Source organism: Fukomys damarensis, unplaced genomic scaffold (assembly GCF_012274545.1).
Source record: "Fukomys damarensis isolate Sample0158 unplaced genomic scaffold, DMR_v1.0_HiC HiC_scaffold_39, whole genome shotgun sequence".
NCBI classification, from domain to species: Eukaryota; Metazoa; Chordata; class Mammalia; order Rodentia; family Bathyergidae; genus Fukomys; species Fukomys damarensis.
The window spans coordinates 14918395-14931217 of NW_022900951.1; the positions used below are offsets into that span (position 1 = coordinate 14918395).

Genomic DNA, 12823 nt, shown 5'->3' on the forward strand with positions numbered 1-12823 from the left:
TCTTCTCTGCTGTCAGTGCCTGAAACCAACTGAGCTGAGAGCACGAGGATGCAGCACTTCTGTGAAAGAGGTTCAGGTTTCCAGCCTGGCTCTGTTTCAGAGGGAAGCATTGTTTCTGCAGGAACACATCACTCATTTTCATGGCATCTACTGACTCATACTGATCACGTGACAGTTCCCCTAAGGCCAGGGAGGTGGGACCTAGGCCTTTCCAGGAGAACCCCTACCTGCTCCAGCCCCAAAACAAATTTGCTTGGCTATAAGAAAAGTTACCTCCCCGCTTTTTTCCTTAGATTCTGGAAGATGTAGGATTTTTTTTTGGGGGGGTACCAGGGATCGAACTCTGGCCCTCGCACGTGTGAGGCAGGCGGTGGAACCACTGAACCAAATCCCCAGCCCAGATGTAGGGTTTTTAATAAGGCAAGACAAGCCCCTAACTCATGGGCAGCCAGAATATAATCCTTGAGCCAACATTAACTAGCTTTGTATATGTTGGCAACAGAAAATTATGTTACATGAAAGCAGCCACACCAATAGAACAAGAGGCTAAAAATGCATGCAAGGCATAACCGAAATTCCACAGAAATTCAGAATTGTTCTATTTGGTAAACATTGTGGTCCCCAGATAGGCTGCATCCTATTAAGATGTTCCCTTGTCAAGGCTTGCTTATCTAGTCGTTGCTACTGGAAGGATCTTTAAAATGTGGCACTAGCTCATGGAACCTATTTCTGTAACTCTGTGAGAGCCAATTTAAGCTGCAGTTGCAGTTCACTCTGCGCCCAGAAGAGACCAGTTTCCATTTCCTTCTCAGAGTCCAAGAGACCAGATGCTGTGATGACATGTTCCAGGAAAATGAACCTAAGAAGTGACCCCAGGGACTTCCTAGGTGGGGAACACAAGAGTCATCAGCTCTATCGGTGGCTTAAACATGCAGTGGTTGCAGTCGAGTGCTGCCATGGCTCTGTGAATGTTCCTGAAGGGATGTAGCAAAATGATTTTATGAAAGCATAGGGCATCTTGGAAGATGGAAAAAAGTTCCTGGTGAAGCTGGGAGCACATGACAGATTCAGAGGGTGGTCGCAGTCATGGTTACTGGTGAGGCCCTATTGAGTCTGGCAGCCTGAACTAGGCAGCAGTTCTTGCAGATGAGAAGCCACTGCTTTTGTTAGATAAGTCATTGTCCCATAAGCCCCACTTGGAGCACTGTCATAAAAGAAGTGGCAAATTCCCGTGGCTTGGTCATGCTCCAGGATGTCTGTGGTTCCAGCTGACACCTGCAACAGGAAAAGAGAAAGAGAAAGAGAAAATGATCAGAGTCATCCCACTCCCCACCCTTCATGATTCTGCATGTCATGAGAGAGGTCAGGGGAGTGCGGAATGGTTGCCAGGGGCCGGAGACTTGGCCCCACAGTGGGAAGCCATGTTACTTAGGGAAACATTCTGCCCTGCTCAGGGCCCTGTACAGTGTTCTCACAGAGCACAGCTTCTTCGCCTGACTTGGTTTTGTGTATAAGGTACATGGTTCACCCAGGGCCATGTGTGTAGCAAGGGGTGGTATGTGGAGTTTTGTTGTTGTTGTTTTTCTGGTACCAGGGCTCGAACTGAGGATCTTTTTTTTAATTGAGTTTATTGGCACATTTTAGGTATACAGTACAATTACATTCATTATTGGCATCTTGTACCTTTACATGACAGGTCTTGGTTGAACTAAGGATCTTAAGCTTGCAGAGCAGGCATGGCGCCATTGAGCTGCATCCCCAGCCCTGGGGTGGTATGTGGAATAAAGCTTCAATTGACCTAGACCTGTCCATACCCAAAGGTCTTTAGATTTCACAAATGGCCATTGTGCCATTTCCTAACCAAATGGTTGACATTTTTTCACCATCTGTGATGACATTTTCTTTGAGTGTATGTCTTCCTATTGGACACAGAACCTCCAGCCTCAACAGAGATAAATGCCAGCCAAGCTGGCTTCCCTGCCTCAGCTGTGGGGGGAGTAGGCGGCCTGGGCACCCCCACCTGGTCCTGTAGGAACAGCTGATTGGCCATCTGCACAATCTGGTCCACATGGATGATGCCCCCAATGCTGTCCATCTCCGTGTCTGAGAGCAGCGTCAGCACCATGATGGCTTCCACCAGCAGCTGCCGGTACTCAGGCTGAGGCACACGGTTCAGCACTGACTCCACATGGACAGCAAACTTGATCTCCTGTGGGGTCATCTGCCAAAGGGAGCAGCAGGTAGTCAGCAGTAAGAGATCAGACAGACACAGCCCTATAATCAGTGCTTCCCCCAACACTACCAGGGCTCAACTCTGATGTCGCCTCCTTTAGGCCACTGGCCCAAATCTACATGGGAACCCTCTGGAATAGGAGCCCGAGTGCTCAGCCTTGTCCTGGGCCTTCTTTGTATACACACTGGACTGTAACCTCCAGGAAGTGGGTGGGGATCACTTATTTCTCTTCTCATCACTCCCAGTGGCGTAAAGCATGGTGCCTTGGGCAAAGTAAAACAACTAAAAATCCATTTTTAAATGTGCATGGGCTGGGGCAGGGGAGGGATAAGCCAGGGAAGATCACTGCTTGTAGCTGGAGAAGAGAGGCCCAAGGAGGCGGCATATGTGTCTGATGAGTATGTGGGGGGAGGGCAGCTTGGCAGGGCTTTTCAAGAGTCTTGGGCTAATCTGAACAGCTTGATAGCCCAGAAATGCTGTTTCTGAGGGGAAGGAGAGAGAAAAGGTGACAAGAAAGAAACTGCACAATTTAAGGTTGAAGCGTCCGAAACACTCAGAAGTCCAACTGATTTTTTTTCTGGTACCAGGGTATGTGGCTATAGAACAGGCACGAGTGGCCAGGGTCCGTGAGACAAACCCAGAGGGGTTGACAGTGGGGTTTTCTCACCATACCTCTCGGGTGGTTGAGGATGGAAGGACAAAACCGTCGATGGAGAGGCCATGGCACTGGAGGAAGAATATAGACATATCAAATTCCAGACGATGCTAACGAGTACATGTGTGCTCACACACACACGCACACTTGTGCACACACAGTTCTCCCTGCCCTGGAAATCTGCACACGGGCTGGAACACGCCAGACTGTCACTTATTTTTAGAGCCCTGTTCTCACTGCCCACCGGCTGTGTTTTCGATGGAACAATTCTAGGGAAACCAGTAGGCATCCTTCAGATCGAACAGAAACGATGCCCTTGGGAGCTGCCGCATCCTTCTCCCTGGAGGCTCCACGTTTCACTTGGCAACCAGGCCTTGCCGCCTGCCAGGCCCCCTTTGGTGCTATAATGAAGGGAGATTTTTCATGGCTCCTGCTGGTGAAGTGATGCTTCTGTGCCTTTGCAGGCGTCTATTTTCGAGATTTCTATAATAAGCACCAATCACAAAAGACTCGAGCACATGCACAGACACGCACACGCATACCCGTGTATATAAATATCAAGCGGGCTCAATACAAAATGCTTTTTCATAATAAAAGTGTCTTGGCATTGTGCCAATGGATGTCTGGGTGGAAGTGTGTGATGCCCCAGGAAGAGCGGGAAATTTTCTAGGAACAGTTGGTCTTGGTCTAATTGACCACCTTCAAAGTCCCAACCCTGACCAGCAGCAGCTGCCTGCCTTTACCCAAGGCTCAGGGCTCCTGAAAGGAGGCGGGAGTGGTGGACCAGGGACTACTGTATGATCTGCTCCAAAGGGTACTGGAGTCCAGCTGTGCATGAACAGGGACCACTCTGACCACCTCGCACCTGCTTTACAGCTGATCACAAAACCCAGAGGCCAAAGCTCCTTGACTAGCTAGGGATGCCTGCTGCACAAACAGCAGGCCAAATTGTGCCTTGCAGAGGGGGCTGGAGAGTGCTCTCATTTAGGATTACTGCATTGTTCTCTGCTCTCCTACTGTGAAATGAGCTAAAAAGAAATCATTTAGGGAAAAAAAAAGCTCTCTCGGTTTGCAAAGAAGCATTTTGCTAAGGCACACTGTCCCTCTGTGGGAGAGGCAGGTCAAGCTCTGGTGGGGCCAAGAGGCCGCACAAATGCCCTGGACTGAGGTGGGAGGCTGTGGATGGTGGGCTGCAGAGAACAAAGGGGCCATCTTCCTACACTGCTCCTTCCTTCACAGCAGGCTCTCCCGCCTTCAGATGCAGGGTGTGGCTGTTTCCAAAGGTGACCTCTGGGGAGATTTTAGACCCCTGGCAGATGGCCACAGGAGTAGTGGGCAGCTGGCTAAGGGTAGGGGGCAGTGAGGTCTCTGTCCTCCAAGGACGCACAGGCAGCTCAGGGAGTAAGGGAGGGTCTATTTTCAGGGCACATTGGGCCTGGGGCCAGACTGGAAGCTCTCCTTTCTGTGTGCCCTCAGGGCCTAAGCAGTGTGCAGCAGACAGCAGAGGCTCTATCCCCTGGTGAACTGCTCCAACTCCATGTCTGACTGAACATGAAGCAAGCGGAGTGCTAGCCCTACCCAGACCTCTCCTGAATCATCATTCCAGGGCAGAGGCCTGCGAAGGCTGCTCTGGGTTGACTAAGGTACAGCATTTTCATCCAAGGCTTTTCCTGCCGCCTCCAGTTCTTGTCTATCTTCTGACTTTTCTACATTCCTAAAATATGTCAAAGTTGGTCCCATATAACATGGGCAGCCATTTTGTCTTTCTTGCTGTGGTTCTAGCCAGTGGCTCTCAACCAGAATAGATTAGCCTTGCAGACAACACTTGGCAATGTCTGGAGCTACTTTTGGCACTGTGCCTGGGGCAGGAGATGCTATTGGCAATTAGCAGAGTTCGGGGACACTGCTAAACATCCCACAGTGTATGCGACAGCCACCACAGCAGAGAAGGCTTGGCCCAATTAGCAGCAGTGCCAAGGTGGAGAAGTAGTCCCGAAGTGGAGAAGCCCCATGCTAGGTTGTAAGCCACTAAAGGTCGGAGTATATGTGTGCTTGTTCCACAGCCATCGGCTATTTTATACCTGCCAGTGCCACTGCACTGTGTACCAAGTGCGGCCTATTGCAAGCTTACCTTCTGGAGGATCTTCCACACCTTCTGGTAGAAGCCCACAGGGACCCGGTTGATGGCTCCATCCAGCCTTCTCCTGCGCAGCCACTGGCCTTGTCGCTCCCCCCAGCTCATGTGGTATCCTCCTGAGTCTGACGAGGATGTGCCCGTGGGTGACGATGGGGTGCTGGACCTCTGCGAGACAGTACATGGCCTTCAGTATGTGGCCTTCAGAAGGCCCAAGGCCCACCCAGTGGGCAACGGGGGAAAGCTCACCAGCATGAAGGCTAGCTCAGGGAACTTGTCAAAGATTTGGATTCCACTCACTGGGGAGGAACATGGTTCCTTAATTCCATCTTGTCCTCTGCTTAATGATGCTCTCTGGTTTGGTTGCTTAGCCCCTTCCAGCCCCCAAGAGGCAGGACAGCACCCAGAGGACCCTGTATTGCTGGGGTGGAGGCCAGCAGGGGCAGGTATGGACTCTACAGTCAGGCCACTGTGAGACCAACTTCAGTTCTACACCAGCTGTGGGGGCCCTACGCAGCATAAACTGCCACCCCATCACATGTGCATGAAGGGGCCACAGTGGTCTCTCTCAGGGAGCTGTGTGTGGGCAGGCACCAAATGAAGACACAGGAGCACCTGAGCCTGTCTGGCCTGTGTTGAGGGCTGTTCCCGCGGAAGACACTGGCCCGGCATGTGAAGCCTGTTCACGGTAAGGGAAGTAGGGCCTCAGGAGAGACTGGTCCTCAGAGCAGGTGAGCCTTGCAGGCCCACACCCCAGTGGGGACAGATGCCAAAGTACCCACCTCACCAGTACAACAGAAAGGGACAGGTACCTCCCCACAGGGTGAATGCCACACTTAATACAGAGAGGAAGGACCCAAGACAAAAACAAAACGTCAAGGCTCAGAATCCTCACTCAGAAGAGGGGACCTTGGAGATTTTGGTATTGCCAACCATGCTTATCAATCTTGCTTTGTGTGTTCCTGCTCTTGCCCTGGGCCTCATAAGGTGGGGCCACTGAAACTCTGAGCAGGGACAGGCTCTGCTGACTCGGGAGGAAGGTGTCACTTCCTGCCTCCTCTTCTGAGGCTAGACTCCTGGCTTCTTGAGGGCAACCTAGAGATGGCTTGGAGCAGCTTCCACAGGAGCCTAGAGCCAGAACTGGAAATGAGGCTCCCCTGGTATGTGCATCCCACATCCCTTTGCTGGAGCAAAGCTCACAGCCTGCTTTCCTCCCCTGATGGATTCTAGGCCCTTGGCCTGCAGTCTGAGGCAGGGATGACCTGCATCCTTACACATGCCTCTGATTCTGGACTATTTGGCACCTTTGCTTCTCAATGTGCAACATCAAATCTGAAGGTTTACAAATAAATTTCAAATATTAAGTATCCTAGCAATTCAAGAGGTGAGATTCTTCTCCATCTACTCATTTTGATTTCAACAGATCTTACGTTGAAAATGCAGTTAGGCTGGGTTATTCTGTTGGGCTCAATACTGCCATTTAAACAAGGTGACAATTAGCTACAAATAATAGTAATTACAGTGAGCGCTCATCAATGACTCAGCAGATTTTCCCCTTCTGGCTTTGGGAGGCAGACTCAAACTTGTCGCCTCGGCGATTAGAACACTTCCTAAGCTTTTACTTGTGTCGGGGCCTCACACCAAGCTGGGCCATGGTGGGTGTGAAGTGCTGGTCAACATGTCCCACAGGTTCCAGAAACTCCTGAAAATTGGTGAGAACCACCTCATCTGGTGCACCAAGGAGCATAAGCAGAGAATAGAGCTCCAGACAGAAAAGAAAGCCTCTGTGGAATCTCAGAATTACAGTTGGAGGAGACTTGCAGCCTCAGCTGCAAATCCTTAAACCTCACTCAAATCTTAGAAGTCAGAGATGAAGTCTGGGGGTGTAGTGCTACAGGGCTTGGCTAGCATGAGCAAAGGCCTGGGTTCCATTCCCAGCACCACACACACACACACACACAAACCAATCCAGAAGTCAGTGATGAGGTGGGAGGATGAGCCGGGCTACAAGAGGATTCAGACGGTACCAAAGGAGGGGGAGGCAGGGAGGGGGGTGATGACGATGCAGGTTTACCGCAGACTTGGAGGAATGCACACTGCTGGATGCGGCCTGGCCCACAGAAAAGAACTACAAAACAAAAAGAATCAACTCAGTCATGTGTAGTGACATCAGTGACATCTCTCCATACAAGAGATGCCAGCAGCAAGAAGGCACAGAAAGCATGACAAGCGCCCCAGAAAGAAGGTGTGGAGAGGGTGGGCTAGAGTCTCAGCAGCACAGCCAGGTCAAGGGGGGAACACAACAGCGTGTTTTAAAAATAGTAAATGCCACCAGGTTCTATTTGCATGTGCAGGGTGCCTAATCAAGCTAGGACCCACTTCCCAAACTTGGCCATGAAACGCTAATATTTTCTGTGAGTTGTGACTATCTGAGATTAACAAAATACCCATAACCATCACTAACCTCTGGTACCTGATGGGTATCCCAGCCCATGCATATTTGTTAAATGTGTGAATGTGGTCAGGCTGCTGACTTTTGGCCACACAAATATTTCCTTGTCTACAAATCCAGACTGTAACCCTTACATTGCATGGGAATACCTGTATACGTGGTGTTCTTGCAAAAATGAGCAGAAATGTAAAATGTCATGGCACCTATTATATTCTGAACAGAGGATAATATATTTCCACACAAGTGCTCAAATACAAAACAAGTTAGCTAGTTGAATCTAAACCCATCAAAGAAGAAAGGTGATCATTTTGTCTCTGTAACATGCAAGGACAACGTTAAATGGAGGCGGAAGTAACCATCCATATTCACCCACCCTCAGACAGTTGGGATGTGGGTAACCAGAGGGACGGTGCCACCGAGTGGCTGGTAAGGGAAGACATTTGAAAAATCGGTTCTTGGGAGAAGCATAAATTAGAATGAGAGATGGTGTATGTTTTACCCTTGGACAACATATGCAAACTACATTTACATGTCATATATTCCTTCTATGCTTTTCTGGTCATAGAGACATCAAGCCATTAGAAATGGGACTTCAAAGCCAGGCACGGTGGCACATGCCTGTCGTGCCAGCTACTGAAAAGGCTAAAGCAGAATTGCTTGAGCTAGGAGTCTGGGGCCAGCCTGGGCAACACAGAGACCCCATCTCTTAAAAATCAATAAGTGAATCCAATTTTCTAGAGGAAGGAGGAGGAAGTATGTCATGGGATGGTATAAAAGGACAGTATCTTTAATTTCTTCCTTCCAGGGTTAAATCCCCCCAGGCCAAGAATAGCCCTGTTTTTTTTTTTACTGATCTATTCACTGTGCACATTTCTACCTATTTGGTTCTCTCTTTCTGAACAGAAATTCAGAGGCACAGCCAGATCACCTCCTTTACCAAGCACCCTAACAAAACCCAAGAGTTTGATAAATGGATTTTTTAAAATAAAAGGCACAGAGCAAGGTCATTTATCCTGCTATAGAGCCCTGCTGTCTTTCTGTTTCTAGAGGTTGCCTGCTTGAGCCATTGTGATGGGCAGCACCATACCTCCATGCACTCGCACTCGCACTCACACTCACACTCTGGGTTTACAGCTTTACTTTCCACATCGAAGCCAGAAAGAACATGAAGCACATAGTAAGGGACAAAGCAAAGCAATGATGTTTCACCTGTTCATCCGCACTAAATCGCCTAGTCATCTGAAAGTTAAAAAAAAAGTCAGAAAATAAAGCCCAGCTTTAAGTCAAGGATACCCTACTACTTCTGTCACCCCCTGATAATCCAGAGCCCTGCTCGTTACACCTGAGGGGTGACTGTTAGTGCCTTACAGACACAGACACAGACCCAGCTCGTGGATTATGACCAGCATTTGAAATAGATTAGGAAATCCAAGAGCATTTCTCCCTGTGGATCCGTCAGACCGTTCAGAAGGAAACTCTTGTTTCCTAACCACAGATCATGCATAGCGCCTGGCACATCAGGAGTGAAAAGATGTTGAGCTGCAGTGCTGTGGGACCAGTTGAAAAGGATTTTTATTGTAAATTAAAAGTGAACAAAGGAAAAAGATACCCGTAGAAGGTAGAGAATACAGGTATCACGATTATTTCAGGCTATTTCCAGATCTTTTTCACTATTTCATTTGAAAGACACATTTGATGGAGAAACATCCATTTCTTTATGCACAGCTCAAGTTTTTAAATGGCACAGAAGCAGACATGGACAAGGTTGTATTCTAGAATGCACATGTAACATTATGTTGACTTTAGGGATGGGTGGGTATTGGTCATGTGCTTGGCTGTGGAGTACCTATCTGGGTATAGGGTTGGACTTAGACCCGAGGGCAGAAGGGCCCTCATATCAGCAAAGAGCAAACCAAAGCCTCCTGTACTGAGTTCTGATGGCTTTCTGAGGTGAGTCCAGGCAGGAGAATCACCTCTCTCCACGCTTTCTGATGCTGCCACCTCCAAAATATTCTTACCTGTTTCATCTCACTCCTCAGTCTGGTGATGCCACTCCTGTCGGTTTTGGTGATCCCAGTATGTCCCACTTCGTGGATGGAGATGGCAGGGCTGGATGTAGAGGAGTGGATAGGGCGCACTAGAGAGGAAACATGCACACAGTTTTTAGGGACTATCCAGCACCCCTCTGAAGGAGGAAATGTGGCGATGTGTTTATGTGGGTCTATGCCTGGCTTCCCAACTTGATCAGAAACTGCATCAGAAGAGGTCCTGCTGCCCTTGGCCAGTGCTGGCTTCCTGCAACAAGCTTACATGCATCTCAAAGGGCTGTGTGAAAGTGTAAACATCGCTTGAGCCGTACACACAAAGCAGAGTGGTAGAAAACCCTTTACTGATTGATTCCAAAAGCATTCCTTCCTTGTTAAAAACTGATAGCACCTAACTAAGGAAGCTGGAACTAACATCTATCAACATTTTAGTCATTAGGCTGCCAGTTTTTTGGCTCTGTATGTAGTTTTACCTTATAAACCAATTATCACATACATATTTATATAGAAACATGTTGAGATATAGATTGTACATATATAATATGTACATATGTATAGCTATGTGGCCTGTCTTTTTGCACTTAATATATTGTGAATGTCTTTCCATGCTGTTAAATAGTCTATCAGACTATGTTTAATGAATGGCATGACATTTGATTTCATGAATGGATGGGTGCTCAATCACATACCCAATCCTATTTGTATTCTTCTAGAGAGTTCATTATAACCAATGGGCAGGACCCATACGACCCTTGCTAGGCTTCTCCCCCAGCATCCCAGTCCTCAAAATGCCAACTACCCCTGGAGAAATGACAAAAGTGCCTGGGTGCTCACTGAGGGGCTGGCGCCTGGGGCACCTGAGGCCATGGGCCAGGTGATGGGGCCATGCCAAGCTCTGTCTGGGCACTAAGTGCAGATGTGAATGTGTGGCACCAAGGGATGACAGAGCTCAGGAGCAGAATTTATTGCTGCATGGATATAGGGAGAAGAGCCCACTCCAGGCCATCTGGGTAAAGCAGGTAGCAGAGGGAGACGGAACCTGCTGGGAGTGCTGAGAGAGCCGGGGGCATGGTACTGCTGTGGCCTGGGGGGCAAAGAGGCTCTTCCCAGTGCACCAGGCCACCATTCATTTGCTTCCAACCTGTTACTTCAGCTTCAGGACTCGACACCTATCCCCTGCCCCTGACCCCATGAGGCCAGCCTCTAGGGTATGGTCACAAGGGATTATTCTAGAAGGGCATGTATGACAGTGTCATTGCCCACTTGGAATCCTCTGTTTTCAGGATAAAGCCCAAACAATCCTCCTGATGTCATCCAAAGCCCTACTGATTAGGGTCTGGCCACTCCTCTCACCTCCCACTCCTGGGCCAGCAGCACATTGCTCCTTTCTGCTGGCCTAGCTCAAAGGTCACTCCCTATCCAACCCCACAGAGGCCAGGGGAGTAGAAGGGAATGGAGTGGGAATGACCCATCAAAGAGGCACAGCAGTCTGCCCAAGAGGAGAGGAAGGGTACCAGGGAGGTAGAAAATAGATGCCAATAGGGGTCCTGGAAGTTCAGGAGGGCTGTTTGGGGGGTGACTGCTAGAAACGGTTATCTCAGATATCTCAGGATTAGTCAGAATTCTAAACCTATCTGAGCTCCCTAGTTTATAAAAAGTGAATGACTGCAAAGGATAATTAAGAAATGATGTAGCATGTTTCAAAAAGACAGCATGTCTTCTGTCTTTACTTGCAATTAGACATATCTCTGGCTTTCAAATGACATTATTTGGTTCCTAGTTTGGTATTTACAGCTTTATACCTAATGATAATTATCTGTATCAAACCATGTACACAATTATGACGAGCAGAACACATTAAATATTTATCTTGTACTTTTACATTTCAAGGCCTGTGCCTGAGAAAGAACTGAAATTACCTTTGGACAATGGTCTTGAGCACTCTTCCCTCAGGAAAGGAGAAAAGCCACCAATATGCATCTGATTGCTTGATTCAGTCTTTGTCTGTGGCTGGCACACACTCAGGAAAAATACAAAGTACTCTATGTCTTTCTTATTAAATAAAAGGAATGACAGCCCACAGTGCAATTCTTTGGCTTGATGAAATAAATTCACCAATATGTCTGCAAATCATTTGGCTTTTTTATGAGGAGAAATAATAATTGCTTCAATTATAATTAGGGTGCATTTGAGAACAAGAATCATGCTAGCATTTGGGTGATTATATTCCCAGCACTCTAAGCAGGGCTCTGGTACAGATAAAAACTAATACAGGGAGAAAGCAAACATAGAGAGGTTTTGTCCTTGCCTAAGGAGGGTAACATGGGGCCTGTGAGAATGCTTTTATTCAAACCAAAGGTCAGACCACTTGGATGATTTGAATGGCAATCCTTTCGTCATGACACTCAAGGTCACCTCCGCAACATTTGTACACAAGTGATAGTACCTTGCAGTGATTATGGTCATGTGAGACACGGGGCATAGAGGCATGATGGCATGCCCATGTGTCACTGTAACCTGTGGAAGAAGTGCTCTTCCAGCAAACTTACGAAGGTGGCCCAAAGGCCTAAAAGCAGGAACCTCAAGTCTAGGCCTCTGTTTATCCTGTTAAACCAGGAGCCATACAATCACATATTCCTGATGTCCCAGATCACCAGTACTGCTACTGGTCTGCATGGCAAGGGAGCCATTCCCTGTGGGAGTGACTGGAGCACTGACTTACCACTTCTTTCCACACCAAACTCTTTTCCACTCAGAATATGGTGCAGGAGATTCTTCATATCAAAAGGGCTGAGGTTCATCAAACTCTCAGAAGCTTCTTCTCCTACAAATAAACATCTTTTAAGTGTCCCAGACACAGGGCTGGCGGGGGAGTGAAGACAGAATCCAGTGTACCTGGGTGGGAGGGAGTGACAAAGGATGCGCAGTAGGTCTCCCTGCTCAGGATTACCTCACTGTTGCTTCAGGGCTGACAGGCAGCAATCTGTAGGGGACTCTAAATGCTGTTGTTTAATTGGTATAGTATTTGCTTAATTCCCAAACACATACTTTTTTGCACAGTACTTATCCCTGATGATGGGATGTACCTTGCAGTTTATGTTTATATTTTAATTGGTGGGACTTTTCCGGTGAAAGTATCACTAAATGGGTGATGACATCTCACAGCAAGGACATGAGTAAGGGGCTCGGCTATAACATGCAAAAAAGGTTCATACTAGTACTCTGCCCTAACTTAGGAGCTCCATGACTGTTGCTGGCCTGATGGAAGCTACCTTTAAATGAGGGAAACTGGTGAGGCCTGAGC

The 12823-nt window shown here is 48.1% G+C and overlaps 1 protein-coding gene across 3 annotated transcripts in view; it reads right to left on the minus strand.

Moving 5' to 3' along the window:
- Positions 1 to 528: 528 nt before the first annotated feature.
- Phka2 (phosphorylase kinase regulatory subunit alpha 2) overlaps positions 529 to 12823 on the minus strand; it is a 69665-nt gene continuing 57370 nt past the window's right edge. Inside the window, exons 26-33 of one of the 3 annotated variants that reach the window (XM_010643656.2) lie at positions 12242 to 12343; positions 9493 to 9611; positions 8684 to 8713; positions 7097 to 7150; positions 5020 to 5190; positions 2906 to 2959; positions 2021 to 2221; positions 529 to 1275 (exon numbers count right to left, since the gene is read on the minus strand). In XM_010643656.2, coding sequence (XP_010641958.1) covers positions 1105 to 1275; positions 2021 to 2221; positions 2906 to 2959; positions 5020 to 5190; positions 7097 to 7150; positions 8684 to 8713; positions 9493 to 9611; positions 12242 to 12343 — 902 coding nt within the window. In that variant the 3' untranslated portion in view covers positions 529 to 1104. Of the gene's footprint in view, positions 1276 to 2020; positions 2222 to 2905; positions 2960 to 5019; positions 5191 to 7096; positions 7151 to 8683; positions 8714 to 9492; positions 9612 to 12241; positions 12344 to 12823 lie in introns of those variants that run through there. The other 2 variants (XM_010643657.2, XM_033760207.1) reach the window with 2 other exon arrangements.